This window comes from Cyprinus carpio, chromosome A10, assembly GCF_018340385.1.
Source record: "Cyprinus carpio isolate SPL01 chromosome A10, ASM1834038v1, whole genome shotgun sequence".
Lineage (NCBI taxonomy): Eukaryota > Metazoa > Chordata > Actinopteri > Cypriniformes > Cyprinidae > Cyprinus > Cyprinus carpio.
Window position 1 is genome coordinate 19,626,348 of NC_056581.1, and position 18,961 is coordinate 19,645,308.

Here is an 18,961-nt window from a genome sequence, read left to right on the forward strand (position 1 = left end):
ACACATCCTCCGCACACGGGCTGACAGCCTCACCTGAGCCGTGGTGGATCTCCTCTGGGCCTTCACACACGCGTCTCTGAAGCGCTTGATCTCTTCTTCTAGACTCGAGCGCTCAGACGCACACTGGTTACTGCAAACACGTCAATGCATCAGTGTGACACACACACACACACACACTCTTTCTCTCACTCAGACACGTTAAGAGTGGGCGATGTGACCAAAATCTTACGTCGCTATACGAGTCATTTTATTTCATGGTAATGATATATATCACAATACAGTTATTTTTGCTTTAAATTAGGTCTTTATATCATCAACATTTTTGATACCATAGAAATGTCATAATTCTTGTCACCAGTGTCAATAATCACAAAAAACTAATACTAGCCTTAAAAACAAACAAACTAGTGCTCACTGAAGTAAACAGTCTTATTCTTATTATTAGTGATAAGAAACTAATTACAAGCAATAGCACACAAAGTACAGTAGAACAAATAAATAAGAAATGTAATGTACATTGTATAAAGTAATCAAATGTATAAAAACACTGCATATTCTTCACTGTGTATATTAAACATACATTTATGGCCCTGGAGCACAAAACCAGTCATAAGGGTCCATTTCTCGAAACTGAGGTTTGTACATCATCTAAAGCTGAATAAATAATCTCTCCATTGATGTGTGGTTTGTTAGGAGGACAATATTTGTCTGAGATACAACTATTTGAAAATCTGGAATCTGAGGGGAGCAAAAAAATCTAAATATTGAGAAAATCATCTTTAAAGTTGTTCAAATGAAGTTCTTAGCAATGCATATTACTAATCAAAAATTAAGTTTTGATATATTTACAGTAGGAAATTAACAAAATATCTTCATGGAACATGATCTTTATTTAATATTCTAATGATTTTTGTCATAAAAGAGAAATGTATAATTGTGACCCATACAATGTATTGTTGTCTATTGCTACAAATATACCTGTGCTGCTTATGACTGCTTCTGTGCTGCAGGGACACATTTCTTCTTATTAAAAGTGATTTAGTCAAGAGCAGTGAGATTTTCTCTCTTGTTGTTAGATTAACACGGATGACAGACAGCAGGAATATTAGACTGCTGTCACTTTAAGAGCTGCCCGCATCCAAAACACTCTTACACACCTGTTTTCTTTTTATTATATTAATGTAGACATCTACTGAGTGTATTAAAGGAGTAATGGAATAGATTACAGTATTTTTTGTGCTTAAGCTGTAAGCGTTTGTGCACTTACACTAAATGTATTTAGACTATATGGTTTCTAGGTATTTGTATGAAAAACAAAAGTTAAATTTTTACCATGGTATTGAGATGAAACAGTAAACAGTGAAAAACTATCCATAGAAATGTAACTGTGTAAGTGTTCAGACTCACTTGATGTCCAGGAATCGTTCCAGTTCTGCCTGATACTCTTTATTCTTCGCACTGATGTCTCTGGTGAGACTAGAGAGAACACAGAGCTGTGAAACAGCAGCTGTAACTACACTTGTGAGGGCAGGGAGCTAAAAAGGCTTGTAAATCATCCACAGTATGTTTCTATTTCAGTGTAGTTCTGCACATGTTTCTGGGATGGGTGTGTTTAGGGTCAGGGTCATGAGTGTGCGTCTGACCTCTCGTGTAAGTCTGCCAGGTCTCTGATCTCCATCTTCAGCGTCCTGAGCGTCTCCTGGTTCTCCTTCTTCTCCTGCTGGTCTTTCCTCACCACCTCCTCTAGCTTCTGCTGGAACATGCTGAGCTCGGTGCCGGCGATCTGAACACAAGCGCAGTCACGCGTCTGAACCACACAAACGCTTCAGAACATCTCCACGGCCGATTCTCTACCTGCATCCTCAGGGTGATCTGCTGGGTCTCCTCCTGAAGCGCGGAGATCTCCTCAGCCCTCCTCTGCTGGACGGCTTCATGATCCTCCTTCATCTGCTGGATCTCCTTCAGCCGCTGCAGCCTCTGCTTCTCTTTCTGGAGCATGTCACCCTGGAAGAAACACGGAACACGTCTTCACTATCAGCAGGCCTGGTGCTACTAGATGAATGTAATGTTACATCATGTGAAGAAATCCACGTCACTCACGCTGTTTCTCTCGAAGGACACGTATGGCTCTGTGTTAATGGAGACGTCTGTATGCTCCGCCAAATCCTGTAAGAGAGTCAGAGGTCAGAGACGGCACTCATCCTGATGACAGTCTCGTCACGCGTCCCATCTTACCCGCACACACACGGCCGTGTGCTTGTCCTCTCTCTGCTCAGACGCCGGTGTGTGCTCCAGCAGATCTGCTGCCAGATACTCCTCGTCTGTGACGGGACACTCGAAGACATACGGGTCGGGGAGGAGCAGGAACGGATCCGAGAACACGGACTCGTCTCTATGATCGTAAGGAGGTGCAGTGATTAGTGAGGCGTCTGCGTGCGGCCAGAACTCTTCGGCCGAGGGGTTGAGGTGTGACGGAGGCAGGGTGTCTGTCAGAGACACGGCGTGCTTCATCAGGCCGATCAGCTCGTCCATCATGACGAAGCGCAGAGACTCCAGCAGGAAGGACTTGAGTCCTCCAGCGTCTGTGATCTTCTGCTGCGCCTCCGGAGGAAAGTTCTCCAGCTCTCCCACCATCAGCGGGTCCGAGGCGCACAGCGGCCCGTGCTCCTCCAGGATCTGAGCAAAATAACTGACAAACACACAACCAGAGAGACTTCACTCAACTTTAAAGAGAAAGTTAGTTAGTTTTTTTTTTTTTTAAGTAATGCATTACAATATTTTGTTACTCCCTTAAAAAAGTAACTAACTGCGTTACTTTCTCTCGCCTGGGCTGGACTTGCTCGTTTGTTTTTAATATAAAAAAAGTTCTATTTTTGGCAAATATGAAAGCCCTTTCAGACCAAAAGTGAAATGAATGAGCCTCAGGCTGAAGGAAATGTAGATTCAAAAAGCTCAAACAATCCTTTCAGTCTGGATTACATGAAGAACAGAACGCTGGAAGAAAGTTCAACACTCTTCAGCAATAAATAAATAAACTAAGTCATTTTTGCTCATTCGAAGGTTGAACTGGATCATTGAAGATCACCAACAAAGACGTGTTCCTGTGGCTCAGTGGTGGAGCATAGCGTTAGCAGCGCAAAAGGTCATGGGTTCAAGTCCCAGGGAACACACATACTGGTGAAAACATGTACAGCCTGAATGCACTGCAAGTCACTTCGGTTAAAAGCATCTGCTAGATGCATAAATGTAAAGACACTGGTTAATAAAATGGGATTAAATACATAAAGGATGATTGTGTTTAACATAACTACAGGTTTTTGTCATATTCTGAGTTTGCATCTCACAGTTTTAATTGATTTTGAGGAATACTGAATGTGTTTTAGTCATGGAGTCTAGATCTGCACCATGTTCACACAGCGATCTGCACTCACTCCTGATTCTCTCCACATGAGCACAGGACAGCTGTCAGAAACTGACCATTCAGGAAAAAGAACTATATTATCGTGTATCTCGTAATGCATTACGGAGAGCAGAAGTACAGGTGAGACGTACTCGTATAAACTCTCTTTAGTGGGGTCGGGGTTATTGTCCAGGATTCTCTCGTAATGGCTCCGGTGTGGTGATCCGGCGTACTGCTCCTCAAACTCCTCCAGCTGTCCTCGCAGGTGTTCGGGAACGCTGAACGGATCCAGGGCATTCAGGAACATCCTGGAACATCACACACACAACGTCACCGAAACTGACTCGCTTCACCACATGTGAGACGTGCAACAGCTCGACTGAACTCACAAAGCGTCTTCCTCCGAGAACAGCTCATCTTCCTCATCCTCATCTCTGGAATGTCCACCTCTCACTCCAGACAGCACAATAACAGACTGAAACACACACACACACACACACACAGATGAGCCTCAAGCACTCCGGTCCTGCGCCGCGGCACTGAACACACTCACCTTTAACTCCTTCTGCTTCTTCTTGCGATGCCTGTTTTTACTCTTAAATACTGAGCTCTGAAACACACACACACACACACACACACACACACACACACAGAGAGAGAGAGAGAGTTATTACTCAAACTCAGATGAAACGCTTCAGAAACAAACACTTCACACGCGTCTCTTACCATGTGCTCGTCATCATCCGTCTTTTTAATGACTAAACAAACAGCATCTAAAGAAAAACAAAATCATTTACCAAAAAAACTCCACACACATATAAAACACTTGTTCTGACTTACGTACCGTCTTCAAAATATTGATCGAGAATGGCGTGACAGGAGTGATAGCGCTCTCGATTCGACTCTAGAGTCCAGATAAACAGACGCATTTCTTTAGCCGGAGCCTGTCTTAAATACTCCATTACTGTTAAACCGTCACGGTCGAATAACTCCGGGACAGTGCCGAATTTCTCGATGAGCGTCTCCTGCAGCGGCGTGAACGTGAGCAGAGGCTTCAGGTCCAAATCCTCCAGATGAGAGCTGTAACGACTGATGAACGACTCCGCAGCTTTCAGACCTGACGCAGGAGACAGACAATACACAGTCTATTTCACACAATTATCAGTTCTGAAAACAGCGATGTTTAGTCAGATGTGAACAGGAGTGTAAGTGAAACACACCAGCGTTATCGAGCTGCTGAGCCCAAAGCTGCAGTCTGGGTTTGATATGAAGCGTCGAGCCGAGCGTTTCGATAAAGACTCGAGCCCAGACCCGGTTTCTGGACTCCAGCAGAAGATCCACCAGCTCCCACAGAGGTCCAGGGTCTCTCCGGCTGTTTAACACGCTCTCATGTCCTTTACTCTCAAATAAATCCAGCCACGGCCGCAGATGATCCAAAATACAAGAAATATTCACTGACTCTTCTTTAAAAAGTCCTTTGTTATCATGAATTTGATGTAAAACACGGTCCTTATAAATACAGTCTCTGGGTGACTCTGCAGGAACGATAAGAACAGAGACGCAGTGTTATTAACAGCGGTTCTCATCCAGGGGTCCGGGGCCCACCAGAGGGCCTCAGAAATTACTTAAAATAATTTAAATAAAACACAACAAGCCTTTAAGCAGTATAGTTCATCCAAAAATTAATTCTGAAAGTGTGACTTCTCGACCTTGAATCGAGGCTGGAGGTTTGATTGTGGCACTGATGTGGTTGTAACGGCAGAAAACAGATTGTTTGATCAAAATTATTGCTAGGGATAATTTAGCAGTGGCTGATATTAGTAGGGAACATGTCTCTACTAAACTCTGCACCCTTGCCTTGAAAAGTCCTGTAAATGAATTCAAATCTTCTAACTTCATACACATTATTATGAAGATATGTATTTGTATACCTCTCTCTGCTGTCGGGTCTTTAGGGGCGTCCGCAGCCGTTACTTCCTTTCTCTCTTGACAGGCAGAAAGTGTCGCCAACTTGTGTTGTTTCCGCCAAAGCTTTCGATCATTTTTAGACTTCAACTTCTTAATACTGTCGAGGTACAGAGAGAAATCAGCTCCATCGACAGATGCAGCTAAAGTATGAAATATGATGCGCAAGATGCATTACACCTCACCTTGTACATTGCTGCTTGATTCTCAATCGTCCAGCAGGTTTGATTTTAGGAATAGATGTTTTAAACTGAGAGAAGAGGAGACGTAAGCAATGTAAGCAGATTAAACATCGCTGTGAATGTGTGTGTGTGTGTTTGTGTGTGTGAGTGAGTGTTTGTGTGTGTGAGAGCGAGTGTGTGTGTGTGTGTGTGTGAGTGAGTGTGTGTGTGAGTGAGTGAGTGTGAGTGTGTGTACGAGTGAGTGTGAGTTTGTGTACGAGTGAGTGTGAGTTTGTGTGTGTGTGTGAGTGAGAGAGAGAGTGTGTGTGAGAGTGAGTGTGTGTGTGAGACTGAGAGTTTGTGTGTGTGTGTGTGAGTGAGTGAGTGAGAGAGTGTGTGTGAGAGAGAGTGTGTGTGTGTGAGTGTGTGTGAGCAAGTGAGAGTGAGAGAGAGAGAGAGCAGTCTCACCTCACACTTTATCAGCCCCGTCAAGCCATATATTACAATATGACAGACCTGACCTCCACAGTCTGGCGTAAAACACAAATCTTTTAGAAAATCCTGCAGTAAACAGATAAGAACAGTGAGTGACTGACATCCTCAGGTTCCTCTCATAAGCGTGGTCACGTGTGTCCGTCTGACCTTGTCACTCTTATCGGAGAATGAAAGTGTTTTGAGCTTCTTCCAGCAGCTCATATGAAACTCGACTCTGCAGCTCTGACAGCAGATCAGCTGGATGAAGCCCTGCAAACAGCAGCCGCTCGTTACAGACCGTCAGACCCATCAGACAGCAGATTCAGCTCCGCACACTCACCTTAAAGTCTGGATCGCTGAAGTAGATCTCCACCGTATGAGACAGACAGTGCTGATACCGGCAGACCGCGTCCGCTTTAGGAGGAAACTTACACACCTCTATGAAGTTCTCCAGATGTTCCCAGGACAGAAACAGTTTTTTTGCTTTCAGTTCATGTATGCTTTCATTAAAGGATAGTTCACCCCAAAAATGAAAACTCTCTGTCATTTATTACTCACCCTCACGTCGTTCATCTTCAGAACACAAATTAAGATATTTTTGACTCTTGTGAACTCGCGGAAGAAATTGTTGAATAAAGCTGTTATTTTTGTTTTCTTTGCTCACGTACATTATTCTCATAGCTTCATGACATTATGGTTGAACCGCTGATGTCACATGGATTATTTTAAAAAATCTCCTCTGCATTTCTGCTCCTTGAACGTTTCAGTTGCATTGCTGTCTATGCAGAGTCAGAAAGCTCTCGGATTTCATCAAAAATATCTTCATTTGTGTTCTGAGAATCAACGAAGGTCTTATAGATGACATCAGAATTTTCATTTTTGGGTGAACTATCCCTTTAAGGTCATCTAAACACCAGTTTAATTCACATTTACATCATTACTACAAACATTAGAGTTTCAAGTTCAATCCTTCTGAACATTTCTGCAGATCTGCAGCTGTGTGAGCAACTAAACACCACAGACTATTCAAAAAGAGGAACAAGAACTTGGAGAACTTGTTTCAGATAGAGATACATCAGCATGTCAAGCAAGGTCACGAGGACCATTCTGGGTTATTCTGAGCTCAGCATCAGCAGACAATCATTGGGATTCGTTCCGTCTTTGTATAAACAAACATACATATGAACAGATAATAAAGAGCAAGCAATGTTTCAGGGGGTTCAGAAGCAGAAACATGCATTAATAAGGTCTAAATCAGATTTCTTTGAACTGCATTAAAGCCAGAATATCCTGGGACTGATGGTCATGATCACACACACACACACACACACACACACACACACACACCACACACACACACACACACACACACACACACACACACACCTTCAAACTGGCCGGCTGTGTTTCCTCTACTGTAGTTTTAGTGGTTGGCCAGGTGAGTTTTCCAGGTGTGATGCGTCTCTGGATCATCAGCTGTGCGTTAATGAAGCACTCCAGAGCTTTAGCAAATCTACAACACATCAAACACAGACAGGAAGTGATGTCACAGACATTCAGCATGCAGTGCGGCAGCATTCAAAATCAACACTCACCTGTTCTCCTTCAGGTAAACTCTGCCCAACCCATAATGCACCAGCAACTGAAACTTCCTCTCTGATGACTCTAACTTGGTGAACAGCCGCTGAGCTTCAGCCAGTTCTTCAAACACAAGAAACACAGCATATTTATACCCAGCATCTGAGATGTTTGTAGAAGAGCCTGCATGAAGCCATGATTTAACGATGTACGTCTCACTTCCGACGAGCTTGCGTCCGCACTGACACCAAGAGCTCTTTTAAGCCGCATGGCCTTCAAACACAGTCTTCAGATAAAAATAATGAGGCAGACACTGAATAATCCCTCTTTGGGGAGTTTCCAGGAAGAGAAAGGGAAATGAGATGAGCAGTAACACTCTCTGAGATCAGCTGTATAAAAGTGTAAACTAGGAGTGAGACGGTCAGATGTCCTGCAGGCGTCTTGACCAATAAAGTCTGATTTCTGCATCATTTTCTACAACAAAGACGCATCAGACTCGTGCAGTGACAGTGAAATCTCTCTGGCTTTGGTGGAAAAACACAACGGCTGAAATACGCAGCATGCTTTTCTGAGCGTCACGTGAAACTGAAAACTTGCATCTGTGGATCAGACTCTCATCAGGTCCATCTTCACGGACAGACTTGTATTTTACAGCTTCTTTTTAACACATTTGGCAGGTGCTTTAATTGACACTGACTGAAGGCCAAACGTCAGACGAAAGCAGATGAATGAAAGGTGTATTCTCAGCATCTTCTGACCATCAGCTGGTAAACTCTCACACTCGGTGTGAATGAAGCCGTCGTTCTTTTATGAAGCGTGCAGGAGAACTGTGGTGCATTACCTCAGGCTGTCCGATCTCCAGCAGGGCCACTGCATATCCATACATGAGCACAGATCTATCCAGCTCTGTCAAACCCAGCTCCTGTCAGACACAGACATACACTAATGAACGAGGGTCCAAACCATTCACTCCACATTACAGTCACATATCTAAGACACACAGTACCGAGGTCCCGCTGGACTCCAGGATCCGCAGCGCCACAGAGAAGGACTGCTGTGCGTTACGACAGCGCTGGTCACTCAGAGCCGTGTGAGCCTCCTGAACAGCGGCACAGAAGCGCTTCCTCCTCTCCGCCTCGCTCTCGTCCTCCTGCAGACACCACACCGGCGTTAAACACTCACACACACACACACACACACACACACACACAGCTGCGCCTCACACTGACCGCTGGAGGGCTCGGTCTGTCCGGGACAGGTGCGTGTTTGCTCCGGACCGCTGGCTTCTCTGGGACACCGGACGAGCCTTTCTTAGTCTTTCGTGGACTCATGTCACTAGGACAGATTCATCAGGGATAAACATCATATTACAGGCAGCTCAGTGAAATCAGTACATTGTTTTCTTAAAGCAGGAGCCGACTCACTCAGGGGTACATTCCACAGGAACAGATACGAGCGCACAGAAAGAAATGAAACCGCCCTGACAAACTACATCCATATCACTCGAATACTATTAGACTGTGCTAATATCTCCATTTAGATTCAAGTTTAATATCTTTTTCATTGTAGTTAAACTCTCATTGATTTTGTTGTGTTTTTGTCAGTGTCTACATAGCTTCAATTCTTCAACAAAACCAAAAAAAAAATATTTAATGCAGTTCATGCTTATTTAAATGATAAGACGCTACAATAAGCTCTGATTAGCAAAGCATTAACTAACATTAACAATGAGCAAAGTTAACGGGATAGTTCACCCAAAAATGAAAATTCTGTCATCATTTACTCACACTCATGTCATTCCAAACCATTTGTGGGTGAACTATCCCTTTAATAACGCTGTCTGAGTCAACATCCTGTTACTGTCTGAATCCTCTGAAAGCTTCAATACGTCATGAAATGAAAGTGAATCTTTCCAGACAGTATTTACTCTCATTTTACTGTCACTGAAAATCGACATTTCATCTAAAAGTTGTGCGGAACAAAACACTCTTCACAAGTCAAATCAGTCTGATATTTAACATTAAATAGACAAATATTTATGAGCCTTTTCCTGGTCATTTTCATAACGATAACCCGGTATAAATTACCTCTTTGTGTCTTTGAGTCGGTCAGTTCTTCCCTCAGCGTGCACTCCAGCTCCTGAATTCCCTGAAAACAAGTGAATTACGGGATTAATGCGTCGCATGACGAAGTGAATCAAGCTCTCCTGCGTTCAAGAACCCACAGGACCAGATCAACCACTCCTGCCAAACACCCGTCACTTATAGAAACGAGCGCGGCGGCATGCAGGAGTGACACACACACACACACACAGGAAACACTGCCGACACTCAGCGAAGCTCATTTCCTCATCAGAACATGCACACATGAAATACTCCATTACTTCTGACATCTTTCCAATTATACCATGCATATACTCCACATGGTTCAAGAACAGCATGCAGTTTACTTTGGGTATGCCTTTAGGAATGCTAGGTGGCTAACAACATCAACACATCTGTGATCCGTGACCTTAAAGGGCAGGATGGGAGCTGGGATCCGACAGCAGGGAGGATAAAATACAGCATTCACAGCGAGATAACGAACGATGACGAGCGTATAAAGAGCAGAGACTCCAGCACCACTACTAACTTTTCACTCAAATGTTTAACGAGTTCACGTGTAAAGCTAGCTATCTGGTTTAATCTGAAGCAAACTCGATCGCCCCGTGAGCACTGAGACTATGATAAAGCAGCTTTCAGCAGCGCAGTGCACATTTAAACTGAAGCTTGCAGGTATTAGATCATGCAGACATCCTGTCAGCTACACAAAGAGCAGTTTGAATAATCTTAGTTGTGTATGTTTCAATTCTCAGACCAGCACAAGTGTTATTACACCACAAGCCATAACAATGAGAATTACGGCTTCACAACACTGTCCAGTCACTATGAAAACACTCTTATCTCTTACTCACGAAGACAAACATCCCTCATAGAACACACACAATCACAGATAACGAGTGATCAATGAATGATCCACTGATTAAATGATTGCTATGAATGATTATACCATTAAATGGAATAATAAAATCCTGAAAGAGTGAAGAATAGATGAGTATAAAAGGAAGTAACACACAAATGCACGGTTGCTCTCTTGAATCCTGAGATCCTTCGTACCTGTAGCAGACCACCAATACATGTTCAACACGAAGCAAAAACAGCTTTACTTAAACAAACAAATCTCCTTCCTCACCTGCAGCGTCATCCTGGTCTCTCCGGTTTTCAGATTGCTGGGATTTGGGAGAAGAAGAACACACACACGTTCACATCCACAGCAGGATTATTACCATCGACTAAAACATTATTACAGCGCTGTATTACTAACCAGAAATAAACTACAAATAAAACTGAACTAAAAATGAATTAAACCTAAAGAGTGAAAAATATATATTATATTATTAAATATATATTATTAAAAAAATATATACAGATTCAAATTAAAAACGAAAGCGAATAAAAATGACATTAAAAAGTAACAAAAAGGAACTAGAAGTAACAAAAAAAGTAACAAAAAGGAACGTTTCTATCACGATTAGCATGTCGTTAAATTAAAGCTAATCTAAAATATTATGCAAACTATAACAGTACATAAATAATGGTATAATAAGTGTTTGTTTGGGAGTCTCCTCTCACCGAGCTCTCCAGGACTTCAGGCTGACGACTGGATCTCTGATGAGGAGCTGAAGAATCGCCTCTGCATTACAAACACATCTACATCATTCCCCACACAGCAGGACGAGAGCAGCACAGCCTTCACAAGCACTAACCTGGTTTTAGAAGAAGTCTTCTTTGTCTCGGTCTTCTTGGTCTTCATCTCTGCTGGAAACACAACACAAATGAAGCGCTCCGCTGCGGTGCTCGCGGCTGAAGCCGTGCTGAAGGACCAGACGTTACCTTTGCTCTCCTGCAGCTCCGTCTGGAAGCGCTCCTGCTGCTGCTGCAGGTCTTTCTGTCCCTCGGGGTCCGCGCCGCAGGCGTCCTGGGCCACACGGTTGGCCGTCAGAGCTTTCTGATGTTCCCCCAGATAGAACAGAGCATCACAGAAGCGGTAGTGACCCTGAAGCCGAGAGAACACAAGGCTCTCTGAGCATCATCACAGGCACTCACAGCTACAGCTCCACCAGAGAGCTGCAGAAAATCATTCAGACCTCGACCAACAGACGCTAGTCACAGACTCTCAGAAGCAGAAGTCGTTGTAGTCGGGTAACTCCGACAGCTGTGAACGGAAACTAACACTAACAGAACTTGTGTTTCCAGTCCAGCTAAAGAAATCATCGAGTACATTCATTTTGGTGAACAAGCATTTAAAATAGCACATATAGCAACTTTTAGAATAAAAGCTTATTATACGATAACAAACAACATTTTTATTTCTGCTGGTTTGTTGAAATATTAACATTCGAAGAGTGAACATCACAACTTGTTTTCATGACAGATTTATTACAACAAACCTTAAATACTGAAGAACAAACTAAATAAAAACATGTGTAATATCGTGCATATATGAATGAAACGCTCCTCTCTCGAGTTATTATTTCAGCTGAGACGAGTCACGCTTGAACTGAGCTGCTACAGCGAACTGTAAAGCGCTGAAATGATATCTGTTTGAACTTCATCTGAAAGCGGAGTCTTTGTTTCATATCAAAAGTGACAAAGCACAGAGATTCCTGTGATTTATTGTCTGGGATGCGCAACAAATAACATTCCACTGAGTTTTGTTCTTGTATACATAGTTCATTAAAATGAGAATAGGTTCAAATATCATCAACCCGGCTCTACTACGTAGTGTGCATCTTTTCTCCAGCGTCTATCTGACACAGAGAGATGATGAAGATGATGAAGATGAGGGCAGTGTTATGGAGAAGCAGCACTCACCTTGGCCCAGTCTGGCTGTAATATAATGGCTCTCTTTCCGTCTCCAAGTGCTTTCCTGAAAACAGTTCCCACAATCAGTATCACCGATCAATCACGATTTAGAATACTGTGTCTGACTCACAGATATTTCTCCGAGCGGATGTAGCAGAGCGCTCTGTTCCCGTACAGGATGTGGTTGCTCGGGCTGAAACACAGAATGGGAAGAAGAACATGGGAAACTGACGTGGACTGGGAATCAAAGCAGTGAGGTTCTTCTGTCACTTACTGGTATTTAATGGCTTTAGTGTACCACTTCAATGCCAGATCATATTTCTTCTTCTGAAATTGCTCATTTCCTTTGTTTTTCATATCTTCACTTTTCTAGAAATGGAGTTGGAGATGAAAGACTGTTTTATTTCTGTCCCATTTCTACAGTCATTGACGTTTCAAACAGATTTGAATAATCCTATGAATGCAGTGTGTTAAATATGAAAACAAACGTGTTATTAGATCTTAAAGACTCTCACAGAATACGTCCAAGGGTCCGGCTCTGATTTCAGCTCCTCGATGGCCTTCTTTTTACTGCATGAAGTCACCTGGAGATATCGTGAATCTGTGGGCCAGACGCAGTCAGACACAGACAGCACTGAACCCACGATCAGTCTGATCCAATACAGGAGCTTTTCTAATAGTTTACTATACATTTCATCATTTCAGTCTGACATTAATTATAGTTACAATTTTCATGTTATATATAAAGCATATATTTAAATTATATATATATATATAACTAAATTAGGGCTATCAATAGATCACATTTTTTATTCAGATTAAACCTTTTCTGTGAATGAAATCAAGCATTTGATTAATTGATATCATTTAACATGTTAATTTTGTTATTTGTTATATCCAACAAAGTAAAGTGTGATTCTTACAAAACTGTATTTTCTGCAAGCTTTTTTTCAAGATAAATTTAGATGTTTTTTAAATAAAAGGACACTTGGAGACTCCAGAAGTATACCAAAGAACCAAGTGATATAAGGGGTCCACATAACTGCTAAACGCACACACGAGAGGAAAAAATACTGGAAAAACTTTTCAGAATTGCATAGTATAGAAATAAAGAACTTGTTTATATTTTAGACAAGTTGCGATACCAAACTGGACCACATGGAGATGCCAAAAAACCCTCAATCATCCTCCTCGAGCTGACTGCACTCCCTCTGCAGCACACAGATCCATTCAGAACGACTAAACAGTGACACGCTGAAAACTACATGAATGTACAGAAATCCCTGTGCTGTGCTGTTTTTTTCCAGTACCAAATGTTTTAATTTCAGTCTTGGTTTTGGTTTACTACATCTCTGGTGCTGTCAGGACATCAGTGGGAATGAACTCACACTCGTTGAAGATGAAGCACAGCGTCCGGTAGCGAATCTCCATTGATCCCAGATCCAGCAGCTTCTGACGGATATCAGGAGCTCCAGAGTCCAGCAGCCAACTGAAGGCTGAAGCCAAACAATCCTCCTCCTGCAGACGGACGGACGCGTGTCAGAAAACAGACCAGAGCTAACACTTACTGCAGCGGCACCGCTACGTACCATGGAGAATAATCTGCTCAAGGACACCACGGCTCGGGCTTTCCTCTTCATGTCCGGCTGAGACAGCTGAACAAAACAAGACACAACATCAGACCGGACGCAGCGGTGAAGGGTCAGAGAACGCTCATCAGCACAGATACGTACGCCTCTCTCCATGGCATCCAGAATGCTTTCCAGGATCTCGATCTTCTCCAGCCTCTTCAGACTCAAATCATTCGACACACTGAAAGACAGACAGCGAAAACCAACTGCTTTTAAACTGAGCTGGTTTCCATGCAGAAATGTTGAATGGTATCCAATCAATAGCCTTTAAAGAGGATCATAGTTCAGCACATAAATGAAGTAATCGTACATTATCCTGATTATTACCTGCCACCAGGTGATCGGCCAAGGACAACAAAAGACGGACCCGGAACATTTATCCAAAAGTAACATCACAAATATATAAATACAAATATTTTCTTAATAATAATAATTAAGACATTAAATTAATTGTAAGCAGCATAGAGGACGGTAAATCCTATAAACAACTATTTTCTTGAAATAAATATTTCACATTTATATACAGTACAGACCAAAAGTTTGGAAACATTACTATTTTTAATGTTTTTGAAAGAAGTCTCTTCTGCTCATCAAGCCTGCATTTATTTGATCAAAAATACAGAAAAAAACAGTAATATTGTGAAATATTATTACAACTTAAAATAATAGTTTTCTATTTGAATATGCTTTAAAAAAATAATTTATTCCTGTGATGCAAAGCTGAATTTTCAGCATCATTACTCCAGCCTTCAGTGTCACATGTAACATCCAGTCTATCACATGATCATTTAGAAATCATTCTAATATTCTGATTTATTATGAGTGTTGGAAACAGTTCTGCTGTCTAATATATTTGATGAATAAAAGGTTAAAAAGAACTGCATTTATTCAAAATAAAGAAAAAAAAACATAGCTTTTTTTTTTTTTTTTTTTTTTTTTTTTACTTTTTATTCATCAAAGTATCCTAAACAAGTATCACATGTTCTGAAAAAATATTAAGCAGCAGAACTGTTTCCAACTTTGATAATGAATAATCATATTAGAATGATTTCTAAAGGATCATGTGATAATGATCCTAAAAATTTAGCTTTGCATCACAGAAATAAATGATAATTTAATATTTCATTTTTTTTCTGTATTTTTGATCAAATAAATGCAGGCTTGATGAGCAGAAGAAACTTCTTTCAAAAACATTAAAAAAATAGTAATGTTTCCAAACTTTTGGTCTGTACTGTATTTAAAGAATATATATATATATATATATATATATAGTGGTCGACCGATATATCAGCATTGGCCAATAAGTTTTTCTGCTTGGCTGATGTGTTCGTGCTCACATTCTCTCTTGTTCTGTCATCGTTAGCAGTTCTGTCTCATACAAATAACAATAGAAATGATGTAACAGAAAGTATTGTAACGACTGCTTTATATTATTAGTAATAGAAAGGCAAACATTGTAATACTATCTCGTTTACCGTCAGCATTAAGCAAATACACATTTATATAATTTAAACAAATCTTTGAATGACTAATGCACATTTAATTTAACAAACTTCGTGGAATCAAGCGGTGAGATCTTGTGAAGTGGTCATGTGTGTCCAGCATGATCGTGTGTTCTCTGTGTAACGGTCGTTCCGTGTGAATCCAACGCTTTAAACATTAACCCCTTAACTGTCACTCACGTGAAAGTGCACGATCCAAACTTAAATTTTCATAATTCATGTTTGTGACATGATATCGATGTACTATTTTCATAGTAATGCAATGTCTGATTTAAAAATGGGTTTCAAATGATGAATTTTTAGATTTTTTATAATTTCTGATGGTTTCTAAAGTGTGACAGATTGTTAAGATGTAGATTTTTGAGGTGCACTTGTCATAAAATAATCTGTTACTTTTCCTACATAATTTTTAACAAAAAACATTGGTAAAATATCTATTTAGGAGTCTTAGACGGTTCCAACGACGTGTAGTCTGTCCGGATGAGATTAGGTTTTAATAGTAATACAGTGAAGTTAATACCAAGATATTACCGTCTATCAGCTTTGAGCCGCACACACTGAGAGGATCTCGAGCTCTACTCTCAGACGAGACTCTGTCCTGAAACACACTCACTTGGAGTCCAGAAAGCCCATCTCCACGGCCCAGAAGGTGGTGGGGTGATTGTCCTGCTGTCTCAGGAGGATGTGCCACCAGAACACAGACACGTGCATCAGACGACCCAGGAGCTTCTTCACCTCGGGCTTTATCTTGGACCAGCGCTCATATATGACGTCTGTAAAACACATCCACACTGAAACACCTGCAGCGCTGATCACTAACACTAAACAGAGCGGTGCTCACTCACCCGGCGGCTCGATGTGAATGTACGGGAACTGGCCCTGATAGACCTGCGGGGGAACACAGAGGATCATGGGAGAAACAGAGAGGATCATGGGACGCCCGCTTCACCTGAATCATACTCACGATCTTGGTTTGGTGTCGCATCACATCCTGCCCTTCCTCCAGATCCGAGTCTTCTGAGTCCGACATCCTGAAAACACACAAAACTTCAGATTCAGACGCTGGTTTCCCACAATGCACCTCATCTGAGCCGCACCTACTCTCACATCTAATCATGACACACGCTACTGCTGCTCACAGACGTGTGTATCCGGATCATACGTGTTCTGTCGCACACAGACACAGCTCTTTCTCCTCAGCTCGGATGATTTGGATGTTTGTGGTCATGCTAACAGTCGGGCCTCGCTTTCAATCCAATAAAACACAACAGCTGCTGCTTACCCGCGCGAGGATTAACGTGTTTAATGATTAAACTGATGAAACGGATGAACTCCAGGAAGTTAGACGCGACGCGTGTGTGCCGCGACGCTTTCCAGATGTTTACGTTACCTGAAATAATTAGAGATGTTTACCTGAAACGTCGCTGTCGCGCAGACGCCTGAGATCTGCTCTAACTGTGCGACCTCCCGCTGTGTTATGAATATAATTAACGGTGTTTATTACCTGTTTTTGGGTAAAAGCGCAGGTTGGTTGTTTCCTGGTGTCTGCCGTTGGTTTCTTTCGCGCGTGAACTGCAGCGCGCGCACGAGGGAAGGGCGCTCCCGCCCTCTAGTGTTCGCCCGCGGAATCACAGACGCTTCTGGCGCCCTCTAGTGCTTCCGCGGAGCGCTGCGTCTGATTAAAGATGAAAGATTGAGATTAAAATCGCTCTGTGTGTAATTGCGAAAGAGTCTATCATGCATTTATTTTTGGAATGTCTCTGACTGTTCGTCTGTGTTTTGGTCGGAGATGTCACAATTTCTAAGTGTTAAAATAAACTGCATCATAGTCTTTAATTTATCATCTGTTTTACTTTTACTTCATTTAGATGAATATGACTTTTCTAAAAGAAAAATATTTATTATTGATTTATTTTTGTTATCAGGGAAATTTTATATTCAGCAAACTAAATGGAGTAACTGAAAACCCAATGTTGCTCATTTGCCTTTAACGTTTATTTACAATCTGTAAACTGAAAGTTTTTTCTTTCTCTTTTAAGTTCTATTATTTTATTTTATTTAAATTGTGTTTCAATTAGTACTGTACTTAATGTGTAAATGTGAGAAATATGTCAGAACCTCCTGCTGAATCTGGATCTTACTGTTGGTGGCCTTTAGAAGCTCGTTTTCGACACTGAATTAAAAAAAAAAGGTCCTTCCGTCTTTTTATCCCACAATTCTGACTTTTTCTCGCAATTTGTAAGATTATATATCGTAATTCTGAGAAAAAAAAAGAAAAGAAATCAGAACTGTGAGATAAAAAGTCGCAAGAACCTTTTTTTATTCCATAAGTGTGTGCGTGTGCACGTGCGTCTCCAGGCCGCGCGCAGGCAGCATTACGCGGCGCGCCTGCGCAGAAAAACAAGGAAACAGCATCAGAGAAGAGCCATTTATGTATTATTTATCGATTCACTGTCAGATTCGTCAAAGCCTCAGCGTTTAGCGTGTGCTGTGTGTTTAGCTGTTGATGATGATGGTGTCCTCTGCCTGAGAGAACGACTTCCGGCTTCGTGCTGTTTCTGGGCTGTCCATCATCACTACTGTCCGTCATCACAACTGTCCTTCATCACTACTGTCCATCAGTACCACTGTCTGTCATCACAACTGTCATTCATCACTACTGTCCGTCATCACTACTGTCCTTCATCACTACTGTCCATCAGTACCACTGTCCGTCATCACAACTGTCCGTCATCACCACTGTCCTTCATCACTACTGTCCGTCATCACTACTGTCCTTCATCACTACTGTCCGTCATCACTACTGTCCCTCATCACCACTGTCCGTCATCACTAATGTCCTTCATCACAACTGTCCCCTCATCACTACTGTCCCTCATCACTGCTGTCCATCATCACTAATGTCCTTCATCACTACGTCCGTCATCACCACTGTCCGTCATCACTAATGTCCTTCATCACAACTGTCCCTCATCACTAATGTCCTTCATCACTACGTCTGTCATCACCACTGTCCGTCATCACTAATGTCCTTCATCACAACTGTCCCCTCATCACTACTGTCCCTCATCACTGCTGTCCATCATCACTAATGTCCTTCATCACTACCGTCCGTCATCACTGCTGTCCATCATCACTAATGTCCTTCAGCACTACGTCCGTCATCACCACTGTCCCTCATCACCACTGTCCATCATCACTAATGTCCTTCAGCACTACGTCCGTCATCACCACTGTCCGTCATCACCACTGTCCGTCATCACTGCTGTCCATCATCACTACTGTCCCTTATCACTGCTGTCCATCATCACTACTGTCCCTTATCACTGCTGTCCATCATCACTAA

General features: G+C 42.0%; 1 protein-coding gene across 3 annotated transcripts in view; it reads right to left on the reverse strand.

The window, feature by feature from the left end:
• Window positions 1–17,251, reverse strand: part of LOC109076835 (E3 ubiquitin-protein ligase TTC3-like) — a 21,191-nt gene extending 3,940 nt beyond the window's left edge. The window contains exons 1-38 of one of the 3 annotated variants that reach the window (XM_042765664.1): window positions 17,120–17,251; window positions 16,580–16,646; window positions 16,461–16,503; window positions 16,229–16,388; window positions 14,216–14,294; window positions 14,072–14,137; window positions 13,871–14,000; window positions 12,998–13,083; window positions 12,757–12,851; window positions 12,613–12,675; window positions 12,492–12,546; window positions 11,511–11,673; window positions 11,384–11,432; window positions 11,250–11,310; window positions 10,810–10,846; window positions 9,666–9,726; window positions 8,808–8,913; window positions 8,585–8,728; window positions 8,420–8,500; window positions 7,596–7,702; window positions 7,387–7,513; window positions 6,341–6,460; window positions 6,169–6,270; window positions 5,995–6,087; window positions 5,551–5,615; window positions 5,332–5,465; window positions 4,621–4,935; window positions 4,245–4,517; window positions 4,127–4,173; window positions 3,954–4,010; window positions 3,790–3,875; window positions 3,553–3,708; window positions 2,236–2,689; window positions 2,101–2,166; window positions 1,855–2,004; window positions 1,644–1,783; window positions 1,408–1,476; window positions 34–130 (exon numbers count right to left, since the gene is read on the reverse strand). In XM_042765664.1, coding sequence (XP_042621598.1) covers window positions 34–130; window positions 1,408–1,476; window positions 1,644–1,783; window positions 1,855–2,004; window positions 2,101–2,166; window positions 2,236–2,689; window positions 3,553–3,708; window positions 3,790–3,875; window positions 3,954–4,010; window positions 4,127–4,173; window positions 4,245–4,517; window positions 4,621–4,935; window positions 5,332–5,465; window positions 5,551–5,615; window positions 5,995–6,087; window positions 6,169–6,270; window positions 6,341–6,460; window positions 7,387–7,513; window positions 7,596–7,702; window positions 8,420–8,500; window positions 8,585–8,728; window positions 8,808–8,913; window positions 9,666–9,726; window positions 10,810–10,846; window positions 11,250–11,310; window positions 11,384–11,432; window positions 11,511–11,673; window positions 12,492–12,546; window positions 12,613–12,675; window positions 12,757–12,851; window positions 12,998–13,083; window positions 13,871–14,000; window positions 14,072–14,137; window positions 14,216–14,294; window positions 16,229–16,388; window positions 16,461–16,503; window positions 16,580–16,645 — 4,203 coding nt within the window. In that variant the 5' untranslated portion in view covers window position 16,646; window positions 17,120–17,251. Of the gene's footprint in view, window positions 1–33; window positions 131–1,407; window positions 1,477–1,643; window positions 1,784–1,854; window positions 2,005–2,100; window positions 2,167–2,235; window positions 2,690–3,552; window positions 3,709–3,789; window positions 3,876–3,953; window positions 4,011–4,126; window positions 4,174–4,244; window positions 4,518–4,620; window positions 4,936–5,331; window positions 5,466–5,550; window positions 5,616–5,994; window positions 6,088–6,168; window positions 6,271–6,340; window positions 6,461–7,386; window positions 7,514–7,595; window positions 7,703–8,419; window positions 8,501–8,584; window positions 8,729–8,807; window positions 8,914–9,665; window positions 9,727–10,809; window positions 10,847–11,249; window positions 11,311–11,383; window positions 11,436–11,510; window positions 11,674–12,491; window positions 12,547–12,612; window positions 12,676–12,756; window positions 12,852–12,997; window positions 13,084–13,870; window positions 14,001–14,071; window positions 14,138–14,215; window positions 14,295–16,228; window positions 16,389–16,460; window positions 16,504–16,579; window positions 16,647–17,028; window positions 17,048–17,119 lie in introns of those variants that run through there. The other 2 variants (XM_042765662.1, XM_042765663.1) reach the window with 2 other exon arrangements.
• Between the last annotated feature and the right edge of the window lie 1,710 nt (window positions 17,252–18,961).